The sequence below is a fragment of the Manis javanica genome, chromosome 14 (genome assembly GCF_040802235.1).
Source record: "Manis javanica isolate MJ-LG chromosome 14, MJ_LKY, whole genome shotgun sequence".
Taxonomy (NCBI): Eukaryota; Metazoa; Chordata; class Mammalia; order Pholidota; family Manidae; genus Manis; species Manis javanica.
The window spans coordinates 51,423,872-51,451,076 of NC_133169.1; the positions used below are offsets into that span (position 1 = coordinate 51,423,872).

The 27,205-nt window shown below is 44.1% G+C and overlaps 1 protein-coding gene across 12 annotated transcripts in view; it reads left to right on the forward strand.

Annotated features, from left to right (window-relative positions):
* P4HA2 (prolyl 4-hydroxylase subunit alpha 2) overlaps positions 1 to 11,488 on the forward strand; it is a 30,300-nt gene extending 18,812 nt beyond the window's left edge. For 7 of the 12 annotated variants that reach the window (XM_037023458.2, XM_037023459.2, XM_017655980.3 and 4 more), the window contains 7 exons: positions 2,928 to 2,998; positions 3,230 to 3,329; positions 6,780 to 6,833; positions 7,378 to 7,443; positions 9,028 to 9,096; positions 9,492 to 9,588; positions 11,009 to 11,488. In XM_037023458.2, coding sequence (XP_036879353.1) covers positions 2,928 to 2,998; positions 3,230 to 3,329; positions 6,780 to 6,833; positions 7,378 to 7,443; positions 9,028 to 9,096; positions 9,492 to 9,588; positions 11,009 to 11,079 — 528 coding nt within the window. In that variant the 3' untranslated portion in view covers positions 11,080 to 11,488. The other 5 variants (XM_017655987.3, XM_037023463.2, XM_037023464.2 and 2 more) reach the window with 5 other exon arrangements.
* Positions 11,489 to 27,205: the final 15,717 nt, after the last annotated feature.

Here is a 27,205-nt window from a genome sequence, read left to right on the forward strand (position 1 = left end):
TCCAGAAAGTATCACCTGCAAATAAGGCGGATTTTGTTTTCTCTTTCCTAATAGTTGTAGTTCCTTTGCTTTTATTGCCTTGTTGAACTGGCCAGAACTTCTAGAGCTTTGTTAAATCAGTCATTCTTATATTCCTGGATTTCCTGGACATCTCTCTGCTGTTTCACTGCTAGGTCTACTGTTGGCTGTTGGTTTTATATACATGTCATTAGGCTATAAAATAATAATTCTGTCTCTAGTTCATAACAGATTTGCTCCCATTTGGCATCTCTTAAGGAGAACTCCTTGCTGCCATGTCCCCAGGTTTCTGTCACTGGCGATTAGGAGGGAGGCTGTCTTGCCAATGGGTTTCAGCCCCGGCCAAGTTCACTATGGATTCAATGTGACCAAAAAAATGACAGTAGAATGTTCTTGGGGTGAAAGGGTTTATACCCAACTTTATTCCATTTGCATGGTGGCAGGTCAATCACCAGAATCCTGTCCACTCAGAGCAAGTCAGCATGCAGCAAGCTGGTGTCTGCCTCTGGGCCCTTCTGCCCGCCCAGCTGTCCTCTGGGCCTCTGTCCTCAGTGCTGCCACCACTCCAGCCTCTGCTCCGCTCTCCTGCAGCCTTGTACCTGTGCCACCCTGTTGCCCAGAGCACTGGGCAGAACTCTTTATATCGAGTCAATAACAATGTATTGCCCACATGTGTGTAGTGAGCTAGCCCACCAGGGCCAGGTGAGAATCCTGGCTACAGGAGCCTTCACTTTATGCACAGAGGCTCTGGCTGGGTGCTCTGTTGCTCTGCCCTTCATAGAACTGTAGGGCCTGGAGGCCCAATGTGCACAGAGGCACTTGTGATAGGGGCCTTTGCTGGCCCCTGCACTCACCCTGGACCAACCTTTGCCTGGGATGCCAGGACACCTTGGGCTCAGAGTCACTTGTTGTGTCAGTGTGGTAGAGAATGGGAACCAGGACCCCGCTTTTTACTCCCTGGATCCTAAGTCCTCTAAAGAAAACCACTTCCCTTGCTGCTGGGCAGGAGACACACCATTAAGCCAGAACCTTGGGAGAGAGTCCTCACTTGAACCTCTGACCAAGGCACTGCGACATTTCTCTGTGTGCATGTGTGTGTGGCACAGCAGTGTCAGGGGAGTGTTGGGAAAACTTGGTTTGAACAGAAGCTGTGTGAAGAGCCTGACATGCAGGCCATTACAGTCTGACCTCTCCTTTCTGGGACCTCTGAGAGACAGATGCTGCTCTGGCTTTGAAGTAGGGCCCATGAGCTTAGTGTGGCCTCTAGGGAATGCCTGGCAGCTGCCGTTGGGCCCCTGGCCTGCTTTCAGAATAGCTCTGTGTGTCCCTGGGAGCAGAGCACAGCTGCCCAGAGCCTCCTGTGGGTGTCACACCCATGCCAGGCCTCAGATGTTTGAGTGGGGTCATCAGGGAGGCGCTGTAGCTGCAGCTCAGGGAAGCCCTCTGCCCTGGGGGCACATCCTGTGAGAACGTGCTACTGCGGCTCCGCATCCATGCTGGTCAAGCTCACCTCCCTGTCAGCCTCTGATCCATCTGCCCCTCTCCATCCATACCTCCTGTCGGCCCTTGCTCAGGCCACTGTCACGCCCTTCCCTGTCCTCCTTGTTCCCACTCCAGCCTCTCCTTAGTCAGCCTGCTATGAGGTGCCCACGGTGATCCTTCTTACTTTCCCCAGTGAGTGTCCCTCCCCTGCGGGAACAAGCCTCCCCTGTTCTCAGTAGCCACAAGATTGCATCCAGGTCCAGCCCCCACTTCCATCTTCAGCCTGTTCTCGTCTTTTACCTCCAATTTGTAATTGGAGTGACACAGTCACAGTGTCACACTCATTTTCATCCCATCTGGCATCTGTATTTGCCATTCCCTTCCTGTTCTTGTAATGTTCCCCCACTAACTCCTCCTTACTCTTCATGTCTCAGCTAGCTGGTCCCCTCCTGTGGGAAACCATTTTGACCTTATAGACTGACCTCCCGAATACATTAAGCCCACCCCCTGCCAGCTGTCACCATGCTGGGCTGCAGTTACCCAGCTAGTTTTCTGTCTTCCCCACTTAACTGAGTCATTCATATGAGAGCAGGGGCCATGTCTTGGTCACGCAGCACAGTGCCAGGCACGTACAGGGGAGGGGCTGTAGGGTTCGAGGTACCTGGGTCCATGGCCTGCCCACGTGAGGGCACTAGGACAGTCTGCAGCTGAAGCCCTGGGGGCTGGCTCTGGGCCGCAGGTCCTCTGGATGGATCACGGCCCCTGTCTGTGGAGATGTGGAGATGAGCTAGGTGAGTGGGTGGTTTGTGTGAGCGTGTGTGTGGAGGTGGGTGGCTTCCAGGAAGCAGTTCATTTCCTTCAACTTGCAGAGAGCCCTTTCCTGACTGTGGTGCCTTCCCTCATGAGGCCCCCAAGTGGGTGGAGCTGCACCTCCTGCCTCTGCCCCGCAGCAGTGGAAACCCAGGGGGCGGGCGCAGCAGGGGTGTTTGGGCAGGTTTCTTGGCAGAGGAGGCTGCTGAGGTGCAGCAGGACAGTGCACTCGAGCAAGGTGAGAGGAGTGTGTGGGGTCGAGGCTCAGGGGTGGTGGGAGCAGCCAGGTGCAGGCCGTGCTCAGGCAGGGTGGCAGGTGGGCCTGGGTGGGTGGACAAAGCAGATGCCATAGACCTAATTCTGCAGACTGCCCAGACCTGGGTGGGAGCAGAGGTGGGCAGTGACTGAGTAGGACAGTGGCCAGCCTCTGACAACAGAGCAGGAATGTGGTGTCCTCAGATGACTGCCCTGTCCTGGCTTGCAGGATCATGGGGCCGTAGCTAGAGCCACTGCCTGCAGTTTGTTTTGTACTGGCTAGACTGGCAGACCTGGTTCAGGTCTCCAGGAAAACACTCAAGGCAAAGAAGGGTAAGTCGCCCTCTCTCCCTGTTTTCCAGCTTGCACGAGCCACTGTTCGTGATCCCAAGACAGGCGTCCTCACTGTTGCCAGCTACAGAGTTTCCAAAAGGTTAGCTGGGGCGGTGAGGATGGGGGAGCAGGGTGGTGGTGAGGGCTGCTTAAGCCCCAGCTCAGGGCCTCCCGTTTCTCTGTCCTGGGCCTGTCCTGCTGTGGCGCCTCTCCTCAGAGCCCTCGTCCTGCGCCACCTGCCTGTTAGTGCTGGCTCTGATTGGGGGTTGTGCCAGCCCTCCGCTAAGGCTGGCTTCCCATAGTCCTGTCTCTCCCTTTTCTTTTGGCTTAGCTCCTGGCTGGAGGAGAATGATGACCCTGTTGTGGCACGAGTGAATCGTCGAATGCAGCACATCACAGGACTCACAGTGACGACAGCAGAATTGTTGCAGGTAGGCTAGTCTCTGGGGCCCTGCGGGTTGGGCAGCGGGCATTTCTTGCTAATGGTCTCCCAGGGTGCCTGGGCCAGGCATACAGAGGCTTGTCCAATAAGCTGTGTGATGGCACAGTACTGTGAATATGGAGTGACCTCACATGGGGAAGCCAGAATTAAGCATGCCTACAGCACTCAACAGTTAGCATTCAACAAGTATCTGTGGATATCTTCTGTATGCCCGGGTATCATATGAGGGGCTAGGGGTTGGTGGTGGGCATGGCAGGCCCATTCATGTCTTCTTGATTGCAGAAGCTGAAATCCTCAGTTGTTCCAGGGCCACCTCTAAGAGAGCTATAAATATATTCAGAGGTCGTGCTTCTGAGTCATAGTCAGATGCACTTGGAGGTGAAGTTCTGTGGTATGTTGGAAAGAAGTGAAAGGCCTGGAGCAGCTGGCTGATGGAGGTGGAATGTTCTTTTCAGAGTCCCTGCTGTGGAACCTTGGCTTCCTACCTTTATTTCAAAGGTGATCGTGAAGACACATGGCGGCACCATGCTCAAAAGCTTTGGATAAAGCTCCTAAAACTGTACCCTGTGGTCTGTTCAGTTCAAATCAGCACTGGCCGTGCCCTTCCTGAACACTGGAACTTCTGGGTTCTTTGTAAAGTGATGCCCTGATATATTTTTAAGTAAGTTCTGCAGACAAGCACATCATAAAGGACGTGTGCCCCTTCCTTATGTGTGAGAACACCACTATTCTGGAGCAGCAGGGGCTTTCTGTGCACTAGGTGTGTCCCTGTGGGCTCTGCTGTGATGCAGGTCCTTCTAGAGGAGGGTTTTTTTTGTTGTTGTTAAGGCATCTGCCACTGCTTCCTGCACAGTCAGGGCCAATGTTGGGACTCTGGTGGCTCTGATCGAGGATGACATTCAGCTGATTGGCTGAAGCCACACCCTGGACTAAGGTGCTGAGGAGAGGATAGGACCTGGGCCCTTGTTGCTTTCTGGGCAGACTTCCCAGCTGAGCCTCCTGCCAGCTCTCACATGCAACCCTGGAAGACAGCAGCTGTGTGGTTGGACCGGCTTCTCTGCCACAACACTGGCTCCATCTTACCTGGCCTCCCATCACATAGCTCGACTGATGACAGGTCTGAATGCCAGAGCTCCCAGGAAGGGCTCTTCTGGGAGGGAGCTCTTCTAGCTGCCTGGCACTGAGATACCATTTTTGTTTGCTTTCTTACTCTAGGGACTGTTTTGCCATTTTCTTTGCCAGCCAACAGTGTTCAAACCTGTGATCCCACATGGTCTGGGGGACCAGAGGCTGGGTTTTGGCACCCATCTCTAAGTGCTCATTCTGCGTGGCCTGCTGGCAGTGTGATGGGTGCCCATGCACCAGCGATGACCTTCACACTGGGGTCCCTCTGAGAACCACACAGGCTTCTAGAAAGGGGCTGCTGCCTGTTGACACTCTATCAGCTGTAGTTGGTGTGCTTGTTTATATCGTTCAGAAGAAAAAAGCCAGTTGAGGCTTTCTTTTGATTTGGATGAGGGCCTGTCTGATAGAGCACGAGATGCTACACTGCCAGAAATCTAAGATTAAAGACGCTTCTGAGTCAATGTCTCAGCGTCACCAAAGAAGTGGTTTCTAGCCCCCTTTTTTTCACATTCACTTTCAGACTTCAGTATCATAAACACCGTGTCTTTTCAAATGACTGACTCTTCTACTTCTGTAGCAACATATCTAAAGATTCAAATGAGAACATCCTCACGGAAATCCCTTTTGATGCTTGTTACTAACAGTGTGTGAGTCTACAGACTGAAGTTTGCCTAGATGGTGAATCTGATTGCTGCAAATCCCCAAGTGCCCATGACACTTGCACTATCTGCGGACAGTATAAATAGTGTAGGTACAAAGCTTCAGTACCACGGTCAGTGTGATTCCCACAGCTGTTAAAAGATGAGCCAGCTATAGCAACGCAGCTTCCTTTGCTACCTGGGTTCTGAAAGTTTAAGCACTCCAGCTTAAACTTTGCAGCTCCAGCAACAAGCAGTGATCGAAATTTCTGCAGTGCATTGGTACTCACGAAACAGTCATAATTAAAATTTTCTTCACGTTCTCAGGGTGTATCCAAAGCAGAAGCATTTGTAGCACTTTATCAGCTGGTCTAGCGCTTCCCTCCTTAGACGCACCTCCAGCCTGAGGCCACCTGCTGAACCAGGTCTCCTTGCACTTGACAGCATTTCCAGGTCTCTGCTGCAGGAATCTAGAAGACTGAAACAACATATGACAGCATATTTTCACCCACTGATTCTTTATATTAAAATTTTAATTTTGGGGACACTGAAAAATGGTGCTGCCCAAATTCTGCACTTCATCCCATTTGATAAATGTTGTTTTTTTGATCCAACAGGATTTCCTCTCTTGTAAAGTCCACCCTCCCTTTCTCTCCCTCATGTCCATAGGTCTCCATTATTGCCAATTTTGCAGCATCTCTCATCTGACTGTTGGAATCGCTCCAAAGGATACACAAAAAACACCAACTTTCTGAGGACTAATAGCTGGGCCCCAGAGGTTTTTAGGGTTTCAGTAAAATATAGTAGCCAAGTACTCCCAGAGGAACATTGCTGGTAACATTCAATCCATCTGCTTCTGTGTCAGAATCTGCACTTCATCTTGAACTTCGGCTGTTATTCCATCCACCGAAGCTAACATAACCATTGTGATTTAGGACTTGCATTGTGCTGATGAACTGTTCAGTGAGGCATTTACAATTTTAAATCCAATTAATGACTTGGTGGTTGACGAAGCTGAGGGGGCTCAGGTCCTATTCCAGGTCTGGGATCCTGATGGGGACACTGAGGTGGGGCAGCAGCTCTTGGCCACCCTGCAGCCAGCTACCTATGTCCTGGTCCTTCACTTGGCTGCAGAAGAACTCCACGAAGTGGACCACTGTGGGGTGGAGTGGGATATGTTTGCCCTGCTCAGCCTGACAGAACAGATCCTGGGGCATAATGACAGAGGTGGCAGGAACAGTGCCAGGCTCTGAGTGGCTCCCAAACAAGCATAACAAAAAAGCCTAATCCTGAATTTGTTGTTGGCTGTCCTCTGGATTTCCTTCTTATCTCCCAAGCAAACAGGGCCTGGGCCAGGGCCTGCCTCAGGACGGGCTCCCTGTGCTGCCATCTGAGTGTCCCTGAGGGGCTGAAGCTTCTCCACAGTGGCCGTTGGCAGGTCGCCCTTCTTGTTCTGTGAGGGAAGCACATTTGTGCTGCACCCTTACTCCTGGACACAGCTGTGGGTGCTTGTAGCATTTGCTCTGCCCTGCTGTCAGGGCGCAGTTACCCTCCACCTTCAGAGGCTGCACCTGTCATTCTGGTTGATACCTGGGGAGTTAGTATTCCTAGAGAGATGGGCTGCTGCAGGTCTGTTCATGCTGCTGACAAGGTCCAATGCTGTTATTTCCCACCAGGTCGCTAATTACGGAATGGGAGGACAGTACGAGCCACACTTTGACTTCTCTAGGGTAAGGCCCAATCGTAGGTACCCTGCTCCAATTGGTTTGTGAAGGCTGGAGCTGCTAGGATCCCATCAGCCCCCCACATGGTGCCCCACCTGCCTCACCACGGCCAACTCTGTTACTGAAGGGGCCCAAATCTGGAATTGGGGAGCCTGCAGGGCCTAGTGCAGCCTGGCTGCTTCCTCTGTGATGGGGGGGTGTTCCCCTTCCCCCAACTCTGTCATTCTTTGCCATGGTGTAAAGCAGAGGATCTTACTAGGTTCTGTGAAGGCTCTTCCTGCCCCTTTTCCCCCATGCCATGGCCAAGGTTTCCTTTGCAGCCATGGTCCTGGCTGATGTATGGAACGCACACTACCTTCCCTAACCCTTTTCACTCCAGTCTGGTGGGTGGGGGGAATGAAGTCAGTTGCCAACTTGGGTGAAAGTTGTTATTTGTTGCAGCGACCTTTTGACAGCGGCCTGAAAACGGAGGGGAATAGGTTAGCGACGTTTCTTAATTATGTAAGTATTGGGTCCAGGCCCACCTCTTCACTCTCACTTAATTTTATAGAGCCATGAGCAAGATGCTTTCAAGCGTTTAGGGACGGGGAATCGTGTGGCCACGTTCTTACACTACGTGAGTATGATGTATGCAGCATCTGGGCCTCGGGGAGCCTGGGTCCAGCATGCTCTTATGTCCGCGCCTGTCAGGGCTGTTACCACCAGCGGTGGCTGAAGGCTGGGTCCTCGGCCCTCGGTATCCTTCCGGGCTGGAGTAGAGAGTTGGCCTGTGTTCCCCCTACTCCCATGACCTTCCCATCCCTGGCTCCTTTCTGTTGGGGCCAGTGCTGGTCTGGACTTCAGGGATGGGTGCCCTCGAGGGTTCCCTCCTTGGTGACAGAGAGAGGAAGCAACCATGAAGTGCTCTTAAATGAAAGGTGCCTTTGTTTCCCCAGAGCTCTGTGGCCGCCTCCTGTCTGCTGCTTGTGCTCTAGCCATAGGCTGTTGGGTTTACCTCTCCCACGAGGGACAGTTTCCAATCCCCTCCACTCAGAGAGCCAGACCTAAAGAGGCATAGAAGCTGTGAGGCACCTTAGAGACAGGTGCCTAGCCTTGTTCCCTTTTGGCGTCTCATTTAAGCCTTTCCGGTGCAGTTGTGTGCTGGGCCTGCCATGCACGTGCTACTGAGCGGGGCGTGTGGGGTCTGTTGTAGGGCTGGTGGTCTAATATGAGAGGCTTACTTTCAGCCTAGGAGAGGTGATTATTTAGTTACCATGGTGACAAGTGCTTTGAAAAGGCAGCTCAGGGTTGGGGTTCAGAGAAGGCCTCCCCTGGGAAGTAACATGTCAGTTGAGAGTTGAAGGTTGAGTGGAAATTAGTTTGTGGGAACATGGTTTCTGGCAGAAGAGAGATTGTGTGGACATCTAGAAGAGGGGGGAGCTTGAGAGGTTGCAAATAGGGGGAAAAGGCTGGTGTGGATCAGGGGCAGCACACGAGAGTGGCAGGAGGGAGAGGCTGAGGAAACTGACGGAGCTGCGGGTTCTAGAAAAGAGCCTGGATTTGATCCCCAGGACTATGGGAACCCATTAGGGGTCTTCATCTTACCGTATGTCTGTGGAGTGCCCTTCAGGCTGTCTGGTATGTGTTCTGTGGAAATACATTTTAGCTCCACATTTTATTATGTTATAGGCAAAAAAATTGAGGTAAGAGCCAGAAGAGAAAGAAGTGGCTGCTGTTGAGCTGTGTTCCATTTTGTTGGAGGCCACACTGTGGGAGAGAGCAGGGCCCCTGGGGACACAGCTTACCTGTTCCGCAGCTGGCCAGGGAGGTAGAGCCCATGGTGGGGGCCACAGATGGTACTGGAAGCAGCAGGGAGCCCCCCATGTATGGTGGCTTAGGCTTAAGGTTGGACGGGGACCCGAGGGGAGCGGCTCAGTCAGGAACTCTCCTAGTACAGACTCAGCTTGTTCTATGTGGGTCTCCTGCAGTGCCCAGGGTGTGGAGACTGTCCTGATGATGAAACCACCCAGATTAGGCAGGTTTTAGGGAGGGGCAGGTGGGGAAGAGCCTTCCTTGGCTGAAGGGCAGGCTGTGGAGCAGAGCCGCCAAGTGGTGCCGCCCATGCTGAGGAGGATCTGCATACCTTGTCATGTGGGCTGGGGCTCAGGCACCCCGAAAGCCTTGCGTGGAAGGGCCAACCCTCTGTGCCTTGTTTTCCCAGATGAGTGATGTAGAGGCTGGTGGTGCCACTGTCTTCCCTGATCTGGGGGCTGCGATTTGGCCTAAGAAGGTAGGTTCTAGTTGTGTGTGAGAGGTTGGAACAGGGCTCAGGCCTTGTCCAGGTCCCCACCTCCTGGTCGCATTCCCTGGCCTGGGTGACTCTCACTGTGAAGGGCGTTAGCCCCTTCCTACCTGAACTCTGATTTCAGTGCCTCAGCTTCCATCTGGGGCGATGGTTGGGGGAGGGAGGTTTCTTCAGCAGCAGGTGGGTTTCCAAACATCCCTCCACCGAGAAGGTAGCTGCTCTCTGGGGAACTCCTCTCTCCCTGGACATGCAGAGCCCTGTCCCCCCATGCATGGGAATCTGAGGGTGTTTCTGCTAAGTAAGGGCTGTGTGCTACCCGGGGTCAGGTCCTGGAGCCCAGTATCTAGGGGACTGTCTGACAGGCTGTTGCTTTTTCCTAGGGCACAGCTGTATTCTGGTACAATCTCCTGAGGAGTGGGGAAGGTGACTACCGAACAAGACATGCTGCCTGCCCCGTGCTCGTGGGCTGCAAGTGGGGTCAGTGGCTTAAGGCATGGTGCTGGCTGTGGTGGCCTCAGCCTGGGACTCTGAGCTGGGAGACATCTGCTGACAGATCTTCACAGAGCCAAGACTGTCTCTCGCTTTGAGTTTGTTTGTTTTGCTAAGTGGTAGTCCTGTCCAGCTCTGTGGGTGACCACTCAGCTGGTTATGTGCCAACACAGCTGGTTGGGACCATTAACAAATGCCCAGAGAGCTGAGGAAGCCCCAGGCAGGGAGTGCTGCATGGACCTCATTAAGTCCAGGATGGCTACACAGGCGAGTGGACTCTGGCAGGGGTTCTGAGGGAGCAGTCGCGGAGAACTGGTATCTGACAGTAGGGCTGACTTCAGGGAAAAGAAGAAATTGTACAAGAAATGTCAGGATACTCTACAGGGAGCTCAGGTGCCAGCAACAGTTAATGATAGGACGTAAGCACAGAATGTTAATGAACTAAAACTTGTGATTTGACACTACTGGGAAGATAGGAGGGGATAAGTACGTGTTTTAGGGGTAGTGTAAAAACTCCAAAGTGCAAAGGGGAGAAGCAGCACCGTAGCGTGTTGTTTAGAAACACGAGGTTGAATATCGGAAGAAAGAGCCAAAGGAGTTGAAAGGCCTCTGCAGTGGGAAGGGGTAGGTAGGAGATTGCTGTGCATCATTACAAGCGTTGTAGACAATTTGAAATTTTGAACTAAGTGTATGTATTACTTTTAAAAATTGTGTCAAATTATATTTTAAAAATACCATGACTTCATTAGCGCATTGAACTTATTGTTTTTATTCGTTATAAAACCGTCAATGTTGAGGGAAATCGTGGCTCCTGTGCATTGGAGACACAGCTTAGTGACAGCACTAGCGCCAGCTCTGCCACTCTGCGCCCCGCAGCGCACAGATGGGATCTGCTGGCCCTCCACATCCTGACAGGCTTCCTCATCCTCGTCTTCTGCCTTTCAGTCACCCCCCCACCCCCCGTAATAACATCCCAGTAATAGCAAGCTGCCTAGGGCCCTTGACACACACCAGGGTGGTTCATGCCTTGAAGTCTTTTTGTTCCTGATCCCACTTACTAGACCCCCTTGGTATAGGACCATCTGGTCCGTCTGTCTTCCCGAGATAGCTCGTACTCTGCTTCATGTCCTGGCCCTGGGGCTCCTTTGCTTCTCTTACCTGGCTAGATGCCCCTTGACTCTGCTCCCACACCAACCTAAACACAAGTATCTTATGTTACCAGCAGACTTTTGTACAATTAATTTTTTACACATATGTCTTCCTCACCAGCTCATGAGCAAACCCAGGCCAAGACCATGTCTAAACTCACATCTGATTCCCAGGGCCCAGTGCAGGAGTCACCTTAAGGAGTCATTAATTTTGGCTGCTGAACTAACAGAATTGTAACATGCTTGCTTTCTGTTCACAGTCTCCAATAAGTGGTTCCATGAACGAGGACAGGAGTTCTTGAGGCCTTGTGGATCAACGGAAGTTGACTGACATCCTTTCTGCCCTGCCCCTTCGTGGCCTCACAGACCATGTCATTTTCAAGTTCAATGTGACAGACACATTTGTAACTTCCAGCCTCTCTCAGGCGGGTCTGCGGAGGAGTGAATGTTTGGAGCAGAGGGAGAGCTGAGTTGGGGGGGTGGGGGGCCCTGGGTGGCTTGGGTCCCAGCGTCTCTGGCCAGCCTATGCATCTCTGGCAGCAAGAGTGGGTCAGAGTGGCTGCAGCAGAGTCAGGCTGTCTAGCACCTAGCAAGGTGCCTTTGTACCTCAGATGTTTTAGGTGTGAGCTGTTTCAGTGATCCAAATTTCTGACACTTTGTTTACATGTTTGTTTTTATAACAATTCTATCAATGTGGCTTTAACCAAAAAATAAAATGTTCCTGCCAGAAGCCTTAAAAAGTCTTATTTGGAATACTTTTTAAGATGGGGAAGCTTTTAACACGTACACCTTTTCCTTTGCATCTCTGTGCAGGCAGAATCTGGGTAATGAATACTTTTGTGGCAAAACACAGGTTCTACATGTGTTTTTAACACATCTCCAAGCTTCCTCAAAGTGAGGGAAATGGTCTCTCCTTGCCTCCCAGAGAACGGAGATCATGTATACATAATTATGATACTGTTATAATTAGGAATTTCTTGTTTTTAAACTTTGAGATACATACACAGAATGTTCATGATTACGTAGGTGTACAATTTAAAGACCATGAAGGTGAGCTTCAGCACGTCACCACCACCCAGATTAGATTATTTTCGATCTGTACCTCAGGAGCCTCTGTAAGCTCCTGGACCACACCTGCTACCCCCCACCCCAACCCCCAGGGATTTGGTGGTTTAACCATTGTCTAGTGATTTGTGATAGTCATTCCTTTTCTTTCTTGTTTTGCTGTCTGTGTCTACATCCCTAAATAAGTAGTAATTTTGTTCTCCCTGATTTTGAACTTCCTGTGAATGGACAGAGCATATTTTTTGGGTGTTTGGCTTCTTTCACTTGAAAGTTGTTTTTATTCATCCATGTCGTGTAGCTGTAGTTTGTTGTAATTTGTGTAGTTTTGTTAATGTGTATTGGAGAACAGTACCACCATATAGCCTATATAAATATACTGTTGATGGACATTTGACTTGGTGTCAGTTTGTATACTATGAATAATGCTGCCATTTGCATTTTTATACATGATTCCTGGTGTATACATAAACACACATTTCTGTAGACTATATGATGGAACTGCTGACTCTTAGGTGAGTCTTCAACTTCACCATATAATGTATTCCAGAGTAGTTCTGTGCATTGGCACCAGGAGTAAATGAGAGTTCTTGTTATCCTAACCTCCAATATCTGCATTGTCATACTTTTGCATTTTAGTTAGTTTGTTTCACATATATAGGATAACCCATTATACATTATTAATGACATTAAACACCTTCAAGTATTTTTTACTGATTCATAAGAATTTTAAATACATTATGGACACAAACTTGTTGGTTATATATTTTGCAATTGTCTTTTTTCTAGTTTGTCTTTTCACTCTTCTGTCTTTTGATTAGCAAGTTTGTAATTTTTGTTGGATTTATCAATCTTTTCCTTTTGATTTGTGCTTTTGTGTCTTAAGAAATTCTTCTCTGCCCCAAGAGCATGAAGATACTTTCTATATTCATTTCTAAAGATGTTAAAGTCTTGTCTTTTACATTTATGTCTTTAATACACCTGGGTTTTATTTTTATATATGGTATGAAGTACAAGGGTCTGCTTAAAAAAATTGTTTGCATATTTTATTAGGATAAGATTAGATTATGATACAGTAATAAATTCTGAATCTCAGTGACTTAATATATAAAACTGTCTCATGTAAAAAAAATCACTGTTCTAGGGCAACTCTACCTGTCTGACTGCTCTCTAATCTCCCTCTAGTGCCTTCCATTGGCAGAACCTAATAGGAAGCCAGATGGTATAGGAATTTGGGAAATGTGGTTTACCGAGTCAAAATCCAGTATAATAGCAGAGTATACACAAGGGTGAGCTTAGAGCTGAGAAACAACAGAAAATTAATGGAATTTTAGGTTTTGTTTTTAATTTTGTTTTTCCTGTTTGAGATTTTTTGGGCTTCCTGAATCCATACAACAGTATCTTTAATGGGTTTTGGAGAATTATTAAGTAATTTGCTCTTCCAGTATTTTTTGTGTCTGGAACTCTGATTAAGTGTAAATTAGACTATAAAATACTGTTTTTCTCTCCTAACCTGTCTTTAATATTTTTTTATATCTATGCTGTTTTGGGCTAATTTTTACAACTGTCTACTGGTTTACTAATTGTATTAAATGCATTTAGGAATTTTTCTTTAAGTACTTTAAATAGGTAATACCATCTTCCAGTTTACACCATTTCTGTTGAAAATTCAGCCATCTTGTCATTTTGTTGCTCCTTTGAAAGTAGTCCTCCCCCATCCCCGAGTTGTCTGCTTTTTAAGATTTTTTTTGTTTTGGCTTTGAGTAGTTTTACTGTGATGTATCCATTGTGGGTTTCTTTTTGTTATTTTCTGGCTTGGGGTTGACAGAGCTTCTTGAATTTGTAGGTTGATGGCTTCGATCCGTTTTGGAAATTTCTCAGACATTATTCAAGTATTGTTTCTGTCTTTTTTCTTTCTGGGACTCCAAGAATCTGGATTAGAACTTCTTACTATGTTTCATGTTTCCTACTCTCTTTTCTATGTTTCCTATCCTTTTCTTCCCACTTGTGATTCAGACCACGTATTTTCTATTGATCTGTTTTTGAATTCATTTCTCTCTTCTGCTAAGCTCACCTATCGAGTTCTTCAGTTCATATAAGTTTTAGTCCTAGAATATCCATTCACTTACTTTTTAATAAATTCTAATTCTCTAGGGAATTTGTCATTTCTCTGTGTTTTTCTTGAACTAAAGTCAGAAATTTAAAATTTCTTGTCTAACAATGATTTTGATTTTCTGTGGATCTCTTTTCTGTTGTCTTTTTTTCCCCTTGGTTTCTGGTCATTTTTTTCACTCTGTTGGTATGCCTGGTAATTTTCAGTTGAATGCTGGACATTGTGTATGATAAATCATACTAGTTCTGGATGGTGACAACTCCTATACAAAAGGGTTCACCCTTTCCTCTACTAGACAGAATAGGGATTGATCACCTTAATCCATTCAGGGCCTGAACTGACTTTATTAATGTGATGAAGTTTTCTTTTCTTTCTTTCTGGTTTACCCTCACTTCCCCCCTCTTACAGAATATAGTCCTCTAGGGTTTTCCAGTTGAGAGCCTTGAGTGTTCACTGGATCTGCCCCCCATGGCAATTCTATAGCTCTAATCCTTTTATCCTCAGTATCTAGATACTGTCTTTCCCCCACCAAATTCACTTTTCAGAAGTTTTCTGCTTAGCTTCTTAACCTTCCTTCTCTACAGCTTCAGAATTCAGAAAATGTATATGTGGGTAAACAGGCTGAGTGGTTGACTAAACTCTCTACCTGTCCCTCCTATTCAATAGTCTAACAAACTACAGCCTAATTTTTGTCTCTCAAGTTTCTCTTGAGACTGTTAGGAGCTCTGCTGGTTTCTCTGCCTCTTAGCAGTTGCCCATTGCGTGGGTCCTTTGTCTGGGTCCTCAGTCTCTTACCCCATGCCCAGAATCAGTAAGTAATCTGAGGATAAAAGGGTCTATAGACTTTTGGCTCACCAACCTGAGATTCATCCTTTCCTGAGGATCTTGATGCCCAAGCCCTTTTTGCTTCAGCAGGTTGTTGATGCCTTTAAATAGATTTTTAAGAGATTGTATCCAGCTTTCATGGTTGGTTTTGACATGAGGTTTCCTGCCATAAGTTACTCCCATCTTAGCTCAGAGTAGAAGTCTCTTGTTCTTTTGCTTTTTTAAAATTCATTTTCATGTCAAATAAAATAAGATTTCAGAACCTTGTCTTTGATGTCTTCCTTTGTTAACTGGCATAATATGTTCCACATTCATCTCGAACATTTCATGCGTTAAGCATATAATCAACCATTAAAGAATCTGCTATGTGTGGGTGCCTGCCAGTCAATCCCATGGTGGCCATGGAAACAAACACAGGATAACCATAGAGATAGAGCACTGTTTTCAGTAGTCTTTAATAACCTACTTAGCACTAACATGTTCACTTTGGCAATAGTTGAGCATTTCAGGATGCATTTTGTACTGTGCTAGGGTTGTTACAATTTGTTACTTCAAATTCATAACCTTTAGAATAGGTAACTAAAAAACTTAAGGTCAGAAAGGTTAGGTAATATACCTGAGGTTACGTGAGGCCTTACTTGCTGCTTAGTGAATGGTCTGGGAATCAAACCCTGATCTGGCAGCTTCCCAAAGCCTTTGCTCTTAAATAATGAATTTACATTTTCAACCATTTGACAGTTATTAAATATCTGATTTGGAAGCAAAGGTAAATAAAATGCTGCCTTTACCTTTAAATAACTCAGAGTAATGGAAGAGATTGATAAGTAGATATGTGAAATGTGAGCTCTGATAACAGAATCTAGTGTTCAAGTAGCACAGGAGAGTTAGGGTCTGCTTTTACTTGGTAAAAACAGTAGGCACCAGTGGATCTGGGTCTTGAAGCATAAGAAGAAGTTTGCTTTCTCTGCTATCCCAGTTTAAAATACATGACATGGCTTTAAAAATAAGGAACAGAAGAGCTTACCGTGAATGATTCTTCCCCACTTTACTGCTCTCCTTACCTATTTCCTCCCTTCAATTGCCTTTGAAAGATAATGTCTTTCAATTACCTTTGTTTTTAATTTTTGAGCTGTAAATCATATACTTACAAAGTAGTGTCTCTTGATTTCCCCACATTAGAAATTTGAGAGATGATCAGGCTCACTATTCCCCATCATATCTCCCCTGCCTTTGCCACTTTTTAATAGTCCTATTACTTATAGTCCTCTCTCATTGCCTCTCCTTTTTGTTCAGGTTGCCTTGCCTTGTCTGCCTTGCTAGTATGTATGATGAAGATCTATCTAGTGTTTGGCCAAATAACTGGTCACTGTAGTCTAGTCAAGGTGACACATATGATTAGCTATCATATGCCCTTTTATCTCCCAGATCTATCATTTACACTTTGGATACTTTTAGTATCCATGATAAGTTGATTTTAAATGTTGAAATCAAATTCTATGTTTCTTAACTTAATTGAACTCCCAGTCACTATCATGTTGGTGTTATCATAAAAAGGAATCTGTGCCTTACTTGTCTAATAATTCTGAACACATTTGTGATGTGTATTAGTTTGCTAGGGCAGTCATAACAAAATATTACAGACTAGGTGGCTTAAGCAAGAGAAATTAATTTTCTCACAACTCTGGCAGCTAGAAGTCCAAGATAAGGCATCAGGAAGTTTGGTTTCTTCCGAGGCTTCTGGCTTGCAGATGGCTGCTTTCTCACTATGTCCTCACATGGTCACCCTCGGGCTGTGCATTGACTGTCTTAATCTCTGTGTAAGGACACCAGTCACGTTGGATTAGGGCTCACCCATATGAACTCATTTTACCTCAATTACCTCTTTAAATTCCCTAACTCCAAATACAGTCACAGTCCAAGGTATTGGGGGTTTAGGACTTCAACATAAGAATTTTGGGGGTACACATAACGCTATTAGGAAGTCACACTAGATCTGAAACACTGATGGGAATAAAAGAAGCAAAATACTCTTCCTTACTCTTTGTACACGAGATGCAGCCATCATGAACAAATGTGTGAGATTATCAGGTATGTCTGCATTAAAGATGTCATAATACAAGAAAGTTTTATTGCAGAGACAAATTGGAAAAAAATTACAAAAAAATGAGTTCAGGGTTATGGCAGTGGAACAAATACAGCAAGTGTGTGTATAAAAGGGTGTATGAGTCATTATTTTCCCCCAAAATGATGCCAAATTGTGCCTTGCTCAGCTCATAATCTTAACGTGCAAAATGCTTTCAATGAATTCAAATGTAACCCTGTTAGCATTTTACAAAGGATATATGTATTTTTTTGTGAGTTCAATGAGCAAATAGACTTACGCCTTTTCTGAAAACTACATTAAAGTATACATATGAATTCTGGTGGGGGCATTGTGATCAATTGCAACGAAAGCACACATTTCCTCAAATATTAAAAGATACATCACATGACAAAGTACAATATGCTGAAACAGTACCTTGATGCAAATAGATTACAAATTTTTATGCAATTCATCTGTATAGGATATTTTGAAGTAAAAAGTTTTACAATAAAAAAACAGTATCTGAAGCTGCATGCTTTATAGGCCTATCTCTTTGCTTATAACAATTGAGAGCAAAAAAAAATCTGAAAGAATATTTGATTAAAACTTTAGCAAGATAGGAATATACTTCCTGAACTTGAAAATGAAAATAAATTGGAAATGTACATATCACTGGATAAGTGCATCAATTACTATAGGAAAAGTTTATCAAGTAGAAATTAAGGAGATTACAGATGTCTTGAAATGGAGATATGAAAAACCAAATGAAGTGTCTTCAGATATTTTGAATTTTTACATTGAGAAAGATTATTTTCTATGACTACATCATTTACAAAGTCTCTTTAACAGTCCAATGACTTAAATCCTGTGGAAATTTCATCTGAAGTAGGTTTACGCAGTGTACAATATCAATAATTTGTAACAAAATCAGCATCGTGTTTGGGTCCTCGAAGACTGAGTTACCAATTATTCTTAGTGCATTTTTATCCAGATTTGGAAGTGGTCTAGGTAATTTATTTTTTAAACAATACCAGTCATGATAGCATACTACAAAAGAAGTCTCAGTAAACTAAAGTTAATTAAAAATTATTTAAGTTCGTACTTAGGGAAAGTAAATCTTGAAAATTTTATTGCCAAGTTTGCTTACATTAAAGCCAGGAAAATAAAATTTATAGTAATTTGAAATTGTGGCATAAATGAAATGCTTTAAGGTGAAAATAATGTGAATTTTAATACACCAGCTTTTCAATTTTTCAACTAGACATTAAAAACATTAATGGGAACATTAGGCATTAAAAAATACACAAAAACATGTATATAAGAGGCACACATTTGCTTTTGCCTCAGGCTACAATACAAACTGCACAGCTTTGTTCCTGAGTTTCCAAACTTGGCATCTGGACTCTAACATTACGCTTGCAAGGTTTAGCCAATGAAAATACCCAGTTAAACTTTAGTAGTACACCCGTTAAACTCTATTTTCAGATTAAACAATAATTTTGCATGATATACCAACATACTATTCATTCTCTATCCAAACTTCCAAATTTAACTGGGCTTCCTGTATGTCTGGCCCCCCTAAACAAAATTATCTGACATGGTTAGGAAAGCTGCCTGCCTCCAGGTCCAATGTTCCTGTCCTGCCAACGCCTCTGATCACCCTGGCCACGGGTTATGGAGGGGTGACCGGGGTTCCCACGCGCGCAGACACGTGGCTTCCCTGTTTCGCACTCAGTCCTTACCAGGTCTGGGTGACCCCATGTCCACATACCCACGGGGGGCGGGCAGCTGGAGAGGGCGAAGGAGCACCCTGCCCGCTCACGTCACCTTCCCAGCTGCCTGCGACCAGCTACACTCGGCCCCTCAAGGCCTTCGTGTTCGCTGGGTGCTCTGCCAGCAATATTCTTCCGACAGGTAGTCACAGAGTTTCTGCCGTCCTTCCCTTCAGACTTATCAGGTCTTTAACGACGACTGTGAAAGGTCTGCGTCCTCATTCCCCTGCCCCTTACTCTGCTTTGGTTTTCTTTTTAGCGCTTACCACCATCTGTTAAATGATGTGTTTACTTGTGTATTCGTTCATGGTCTGTCTTCCCCAACTGGAATAGGAACCCCTTGAGGGAAGGAGCGTGGTTTATCCACTTTTCCGTTTCCAGCACGCGAACTGAGCAGCTACCAGCAGCTCAAGACCCTGTTGCGACGCTTCGCAGAACGAGCTCAGTCCCCGGATGGGAGCCGCGGAGGCCGGGGGAAAGGGCGGGGCCTGTGCGGCCTAGGGGAGGAGCGGGGCTGGTTGCAGGGGCTCCCTGGAGGGGCGGAGCCAGAGCTTTCTGGAAAGGCTTTGGTCCCAAATGAAGAGTCCTGACTAAAGAGTCTTGACATAAGCTACTCCATTTTATAAGTGACTTCATTTTGTAAAAGACAGATCCCATCAAGAAGAAGTTACAAGAGTTACAAAAATTTTACCAACACAGTTGCCAGGGCTGGCCGTATGCTCCCTGCCAGTGGAAGGTGGACGGCTTACCCACCTGGCCGTCAGGAGTGTCACTCCACCTAGAAGGAACCGGTCCAAATTGTTGGTGAACAAGTTGGTTGCAGTGAAGGTCAGGTCATATCTAGGCCCGCTCTGCGCACGGCCTGCTCTGCGCACGGTCCATTCTGCGCACGCCCGTTCTGCACACAACCCCATTCCCGTGTATAAAAGAAGAATGAACTTGCACTTTGGTGTCTCCACCTGCGAGTGTCAGACCCCAGCATGCTGGCTACCCAATATACGCTCTTACTTTTGCATCCATGCGTCTCCCAGTTATTTGGAGGTTGCTTGCACGGGCCCAACACCGAGGGGCAGCACGCCTGAGGTGAGGCAGTGAGAACATCTGGAACACCTGTCCACGCACAGCCGTGGCTCAGGACTGGCTTGGTGAGGCTGCGAGGGGCTCGGGCCCTGTGAGGGGGCTGCGTGCAGGCAGGTGGAGTAGAGAATGCGCCCTGAGGAAGAGGTGTGGGGGTCATCATGATGTCCTGGACATCATTTCCAAGGCGGAACTTACTTTATTGAGGTTTAGTAAACTTCTGTGAAGATTATTTATTCTTATAAATTAGGGGGAAATAATAGTTTTTGTGAAGTGGTTGGGGTTAAGTAAGTGGTAGAAGAGGTGTGGGTATTGGGCAAACCCGAAGTTTTATGTTTGAAAGGAACTTTTCAGCTTCTTTTTGAAAGTGCTTTCATAATGCAGAGGAACAGCAAGCACCCATGAGGTCTAGCTTCCTTGGTATTACTCTCTTCTCTGAAAAACCAGTCTCTGTGCTTGCCTTACTTCATGAATTTGCAGCCAAGGAAACCTCGCGAGAGTAATAACCAAGACCCCCTTATACCTGTTAGGCTCCCTGTTGTCATCTTGTCTGCCTTCTGGATTTCACTGACAAGCCGTTTAAAACTATATGCAGCATTTACAGCCTTCTCACCCTTACCATTCTTCATATGTTTGACTCATGAAGTCCACCCCAACTATTTCCCTGAAGACGTCTGGTAGCGTTCACTGCCCTCCTAGGGGCCATACTCAATGGACCCATTTGACTTTTCTTTTTCCCTGAGGGAAACACTTCATGATTCTCGTTTGTACTTACTGGCTCCTCATCATCCACCCACCTCTCTCCTGTATATGTTCACTAGTCTAGTTCTGGTTTCCTTTTCACAACCCTGTACGTAGGACTAAGGTTCTCATCCACTCCCACTGCTTTAACAACCATTTATATGTTTAGGATTTATTAAATTGTCTTTTTGTTCTCAGATCTTTCTCTTTGAGTTCTATTCTAGTCCCGTATATCCAGAGTCCTAGTGGACATAGGTACCTGAACTTCACACATAAGTCTAAAATGGATGTCACAAATTATTCAGTAAATGATCATAAGTACGACCTGAGATATACAGTAACACGTTAAACTTTGGGGTGCCAGATCCTCCTGAGAATCTTATGAAGAGGACTTTCTCCCTAAAAAAGTGCACACTAATTTTTGCCTGTAGTTTCAGAGCTTCCCTGGCCTACTGCAATTCAAGAACTCAGATCTTGAGTTAGGACTCCCTGAAAGGATAAAATGAAAAAGTGTGTTTTCATAGGTATATACCAGAGTTGGAACTTCACAAGGAGAATGAATTCCAACCTCCCTGGATAATTAACCCAAATTAACCCATCAGTCTTATTTATAGAAGCTTAGTCTGTAGAAGTGGCATCAAGGATGAAAAATCTTAGGCCCAAGGGAGAGAGTTTTTGATTTGCTGTGTGGATTGTGCATTTCACGGTCTAAATGGGATCTACCTTAGCCTGATAAGAGACCAAGCTCTGCTCCAGATCTTTCAGAAAGTGCTTCTAGTCAGAGTTGCAGCCTGCTCCTCTCCTTCTGAGGACCAGAGTACAGCTGAGGTTCTGAGGCCTGGTGGCTTGTAGGAGCCTTGAATGAGCGGGCAAGAATGATAGAGGTGCATGAGATTTCAGGGTTTTCTTCTAGTAGAACTTCCTTTTTGATGATTTGTGGAGCCAGTGACTTCTCAGTTCCAGAGTTACTCCCTTGATGGTCAGTGAGTGCCACTTTAAGACTGACCCCACTTTCTTCTGAATTAAATCTATTTCATCTCTTCTGTTTTTGTGCCAGTAGGTTACTTAATTTTTCTTTTTCACAGAGATGAGGTCTAAGGAGACATTAGCCACTCTTTATTTAAACCTTTCTCTTAGCTTCTATGATCCAATTGTCTTCTGGCTTTTCTGCTTTCTGAAAACTTTTGAAATATGAAAACAACTCTTCAGTTCTCCCCTGGACTTCCTTTTTCAGTCCTCAGTTATGGCTCAGAGTTTCTTTGTAGCCGTTTTGCTTTCCTGAAGGCTCATGATTTCTAAATACAACCTATGTATTGTTGACTCTTGAATCTTTAATTCTAACTTTTATAACCTTACAACATTCTTCAAGTCTACTTAAATGACCTATAAATTCTTCCATCTCAGTATATCCAAACCAGGCTCATTACATTCCCTTAAATGATTCCTTTTTTTGTGTCTGTTTTTGTGGCAAAATAATGTGGTAAAAAAAGTGACCATTTCTACTAGACACAAACTTGTGTATCATCCAAGATTCTGTCTTCTCTCCTGCTCTTAATAACTATTCATGTGAACTTTCTTTTTTTCACTGTACCAGGAAATTGAGGATTTGTTTCTATTTTGTTTTTAACATTTAAAACAACTTTGGACTTTAGACCATTTACCCATGAGAATATAGGCTTACTTTTAAAATTATTAGTTATATAAAAAACATGTATGTACATGTTCCATTTAAACAATTTAGGCAAAATGTTACAATGCCTCCTCCCCCCATTTTCCTCCTATCTCTAGGGTAGCATTTCTTAACTGGGTGCAGTGTGCCCCCAGGGAACATTTGGCAAGGTCTGAAGATAATTCTGACTGACTGAAGGTCATTTTGTCATGACTGAGAGGATATTACTGGCATCTAGAGGGTAATGGCTAATGTGCTACTAAATATCTACAGGTGAGCAGGACAGGCCCCATAGCAAAGAATTATTCATACCAAATGCCAGTAGTGCTGCAGCTGAGAAATCCTGTTCTAGAGGTAATCTATATATATTTTTAATTGAAGTATAGTTCATATACAGTATTATATTGGTTTCAATATAGTGACTGAACATAATTTTAGCATAGTGATTCAGCAGTTGTCTACATTATTAAATGCTCACCCTAGTATCTGTTGACTATCTGTCAACACAGAAGGATATTACCATATTACTGAGTATATTCTCTATGCTGTACCATGACTAATTTATATTACAATTGAGATTTTTTGTGCCTCTTTATCCCCTTCACTTATTTCACGCAACCAACCCAACCCTTACACCATGGCAACCACCATACTATCTCTGTGTCTGAGTCTATTTCTGTTCTGTTCATTTGGTTTGTCTTAGATTCCACATAAAAGTGAAATCATATGGCATTTGTCTTTCTCTGACTGGGTTATTTTGCTTAGTATAGTAACCCTCTGGCCCATTCATGTTGTTTGCAAATGGCAAGGTTTCTTTTTTATGGCTGAACAATATATTGCATTGTGTTATGTACCGTATCTTTAACTGTTCATCTATCAGTGGATACTTAGGTTTTGTTCATTTGTTAGCTATTGTAAATAATATGGCAATAAATCATTGAAATGCTTTTTGTTTTCTTTGGGTAAATTCCCAGAAGTGGAATTGTGGGTCATATAGTATTTCTATTTTAGTTTTTTGACGAACCTCCATACTGCTTTCCACAGTGGCTGCACCAATTTACATTCCCACCAACTGTAAGAGGGTTCCCTTTTCTCCACATCTGCACTAGTGCTTGTTACTTCTTGTCTTTTGGATAGTAAGTTCTGACTGGTTTGAAGTGATAGCCCATTGTAGTTTTGATTGCATTTCCCTGATGTTCAGTGATGTGGAGCATCTTTTAATATGCTGTTGGCCATCTGCATGTCTTCTTTGGAAAATGTCTATTCAGGTCCTCTGCCCATGATTTAATTGGGTTGTTTTTGGTATTGAGGTGTGAGTTCTTTATAAATTTTGGATATTAGTCTCTTATCAGTTATATCACTTGCAAATATATTCTCCCATACAGTAGGTTGCCTTTTTGTTTTGTTGATGCTTTTCTTGGCTTTACAGAGGCTTTTCAATTTGATGTAGTGCCACATGTTTATTTTTTCTTTTGTTTCCCTTGCCTGGGGAAATATATACAGAAAAACAATTACTCATGCTGATGTTCAGGAGATTCCTGCCTATGTTTTCTTTTAGGAGTTTAATGGTTTCATGTCCTACATTTAGGTCTTTAATTGATTTTGAGTTTACTTTTGTATATGGTATAAGACAGCAATCCAGTTTCATTTTATTGCATGTAGCTGTCCATTTTTCCCAACACAAGTTATTGAAGAGACTGTCTTTTCCCCACTGTATATTCTTGCCTCCTTTGACATATGTTAATTGAACATATATGCATGGGTTTATTTTTGGGCTCTCTATTCTGTTCCACTGATCCATGTATCTATTCTGGTGCCAGTACCATGCTGTTTTAATCACTGTAGCTTTGTAGTATAGCTTGAAATCAGGGAGAGTGATACCCCAGCTTTATTATTCTTTCTCAAGATTGCTTTAACTACTTGGGGTCTTTTGTCATTCCATATAAATTTTAGGATAATTTGCTCTAGTTCATTGAAAAATGCCATTGGTATTTTGATGGGATTGCATTGAACCTGTAAATTACTTGGGGCAGGATGGCCATTTTGATAATCTCAATCGTTCCAATCTGAGCATGAGATATTTTCCATTTATTTGTGTCATCTTTAATTTCTTTCATCAGTGTCTTACAGTTTTCAGAGTACAGGTCTTTCACCTGCTTGATTAGGTTTATTCCTAGGTATTTTATTCCTTTTGATACAATTGTAAATGGAATTGTTTTCCTGATTTCTCTTTTTGCTAGTTCATTGTTAGTATATAGGAATGCAACACATTTTTGTATATTGATTTCGTATCCTGCAACTTTGCTGAATCCAGTTATGAGTTCTATACTTTTTTGGTGGAGTCTTTGCCAGAGTCCAGCTCCAGCTGAGGTGTGGGTCACAAAGGAAAGGACAGTGTCAGCGAGTGAGGAGATGAGTGAGGAGACGAAACATCTGATCAAGGGTGTAACATCTCCTGACATCATTTTTTATTTTTATATCTTTTTAAGGTTTACATAATGTTACACATTTTCTTTGATCATGGATGGTACAATGTTTTTTCCATTCAATTTTTGTGTAATTCCAGTTCATTACAGATGTTATCATTTTTTTGAACAGCTTTCTTGTAACATTTAATGTTTAACTCTCCCTTAACCTTTTTGGCCAGGGATGTAGGTTACGTACTAGGTGCTAGACAGGAAATGGCGTAAGACAGCATGTGGGCTAAGTGTGTGGGCTATGATTTTTACTTTAAGCGTGTAAAATTATGAAGTTTAGGATATGTGTCTAAGGCTATATAAAGTTTAAGCAGGTTATATAAAATGCAAGCTATATTAAGTTTAACTATATTAATTAAATCCTATCCTACACATGTGGGTTGAGGCTTACATCTAAAGTCTAGGGATGGTACTCCTATCACCCATAAGTTTTGACCTTCCTCAACATTTCTACAAATGTTGAATTCAATAGGAACACCTTATTCTTTCATAATATTCATTCTACAATTTCAGATGTTTACACCTTTCCTCCTGTGTCTACAGGCCCCAGGGCCTTGCAGTCTTCTTTACTTTTTCATATAACAGTAAGTGTGCTCTTACTACCTTACCATTAATATAATAATATTTTATCATAAATTTATCATAAACTTCTATATATGGGATAATTATAAATGTAAATATTCCTATTTTGCTCATAAAATTCTTTCTTCGAATCAGAATTCAGCAAAGTTGCAGGATACAAAATTAACACACAGAAATCTGTGGCTTTCCTATACACCAATAATGAACTAATAGAAAGAGAAATCAGGAAAACAATTCCATTCACAATAGCATCAAAAAGAATAAAATACCTAGGAATAAACCTAACCAAGGAAGTGAAAGACCTATACCCTGAAAACTATAAGACACTCTTAAGAGAAATTAAAGAGGACACTAACAAATGGAAACTCATCCCATGCTCCTGGCTAGGAAGAATTAATATCGTCAAAATGGCCATCCTGCCCAAAGCAATATACAGATTCGATGCAATCCCTATCAAATTACCAACAGCATTCTTCAATGAACTGGAACAAATAGTTCAAAAATTCATATGGAACCACCAAAGACCCTGAATAGCCAAAGCAATCCTGAGAAGGAAGAATAAAGTTGGGGGGATCTTGCTCCCCAACTTCAAGCTCTACTCCTACAAAGCCACAGTAATCAAGACAATTTGGTACTGGCACAAGAACAGAGCCACAGACCAGTGGAACAGAATAGAGACTCCAAACATTAACCCAAACATATATGGCCAATTAATATACAATAAAGAAGCCATGGACATACAATGGGGAAATGACAGTCTCTTCAACAGATGGTGCTGGCAAAACTGGACAGCTACATGTAAGAGAATGAAATTGGATCACTGTCTAACCATACATGAAAGTAAATTCGAAATGGATCAAAGACCTGAATGTAAGTCATGAAACCATAAAACTCTTAGAAAAAAACATAGGCAAAAAAACCATGGACATAGACATGAGTGACTTCTTCATGAACATATCTCCCCAGGCAAGGGAAACAAAAGCAAAAATGAGCAAGTGGGACTATATCAAGCTAAAAAGCTTCTGTACAGCAAAGGACACCATCAATAGAGCAAAAAGGTATCTTACGGTATGGGAGAATATATTCATAAATGACAGTTCCGATAAAGGGCTGAGATCCAAAATATATAAAGTGCTCACACACCTCAACAAACAAAAAGCAAATAATCCAATTAAAAAATGGGCAGAGGAGCTGAAAAGACAGTTCTCTAAAGAAGAAATTCAGATGGCCAACAGACACAGGAAAAGATGCTCCACATCACTTGTCATCAGAGAAATGCAAATTAAAACCACAATGAGATATCACCTCACACCAGTAAGGATGGCTACCATCCAAAAGACAATCAACAACAAATGTTGGAGAGGTTGTGGAGAAAGGGAAACCCTCCTATACTGCTGGTGGGAATGTAAATTAGTTCAACCATTGTGGAAAGCAGTATGGAGGTTCCTCAAAACGCTCAAAATAGAAATACCGTTTGACCCAGGAATTCCACTTCTAGGAATTTACCCTAAGAATGCAGCACTCCAGTTTGAAAAAGACAGATGCACCCCTATGTTTATCGCTGCACTATTTATAATAGCCAAGATATGGAAGCAACCTAACTGTCCATCAGTAGATGAATGGATAAAGGAGATGTGGTACATATACACAATGAAATATTACTCAGCCATAAGGAAAAAACAGATCCTACCATTTGCAACAACATGGATGGAGCTAGAGGGTATTATGCTCAGTGAAATATGCCAGGCGGAGAAAGACAAGCACCAAATGATTTCACTCATATGTGGAGTATAAGAACAAAGGAAAACTGAAGGAACAAAACAACAGCAGAATCACAGAACCCAAGAATGGACTAACAGTTACCAAAGGGAAAGGGACTGGGGAGGATGGGTGGGAAGGGAGAGATAAGGGCAGGGAAAAAGAAAGCGGGCATTAGGATTAGCATGTATAATGTGGCGGGGGCATGGGGAGGGCTGTGCAACACAGAAAAGATGTAGTGATTTTACAGCATGTTACTACGCTGATGGACTGACTGTGAAGGGGTATGTCGGGGGGA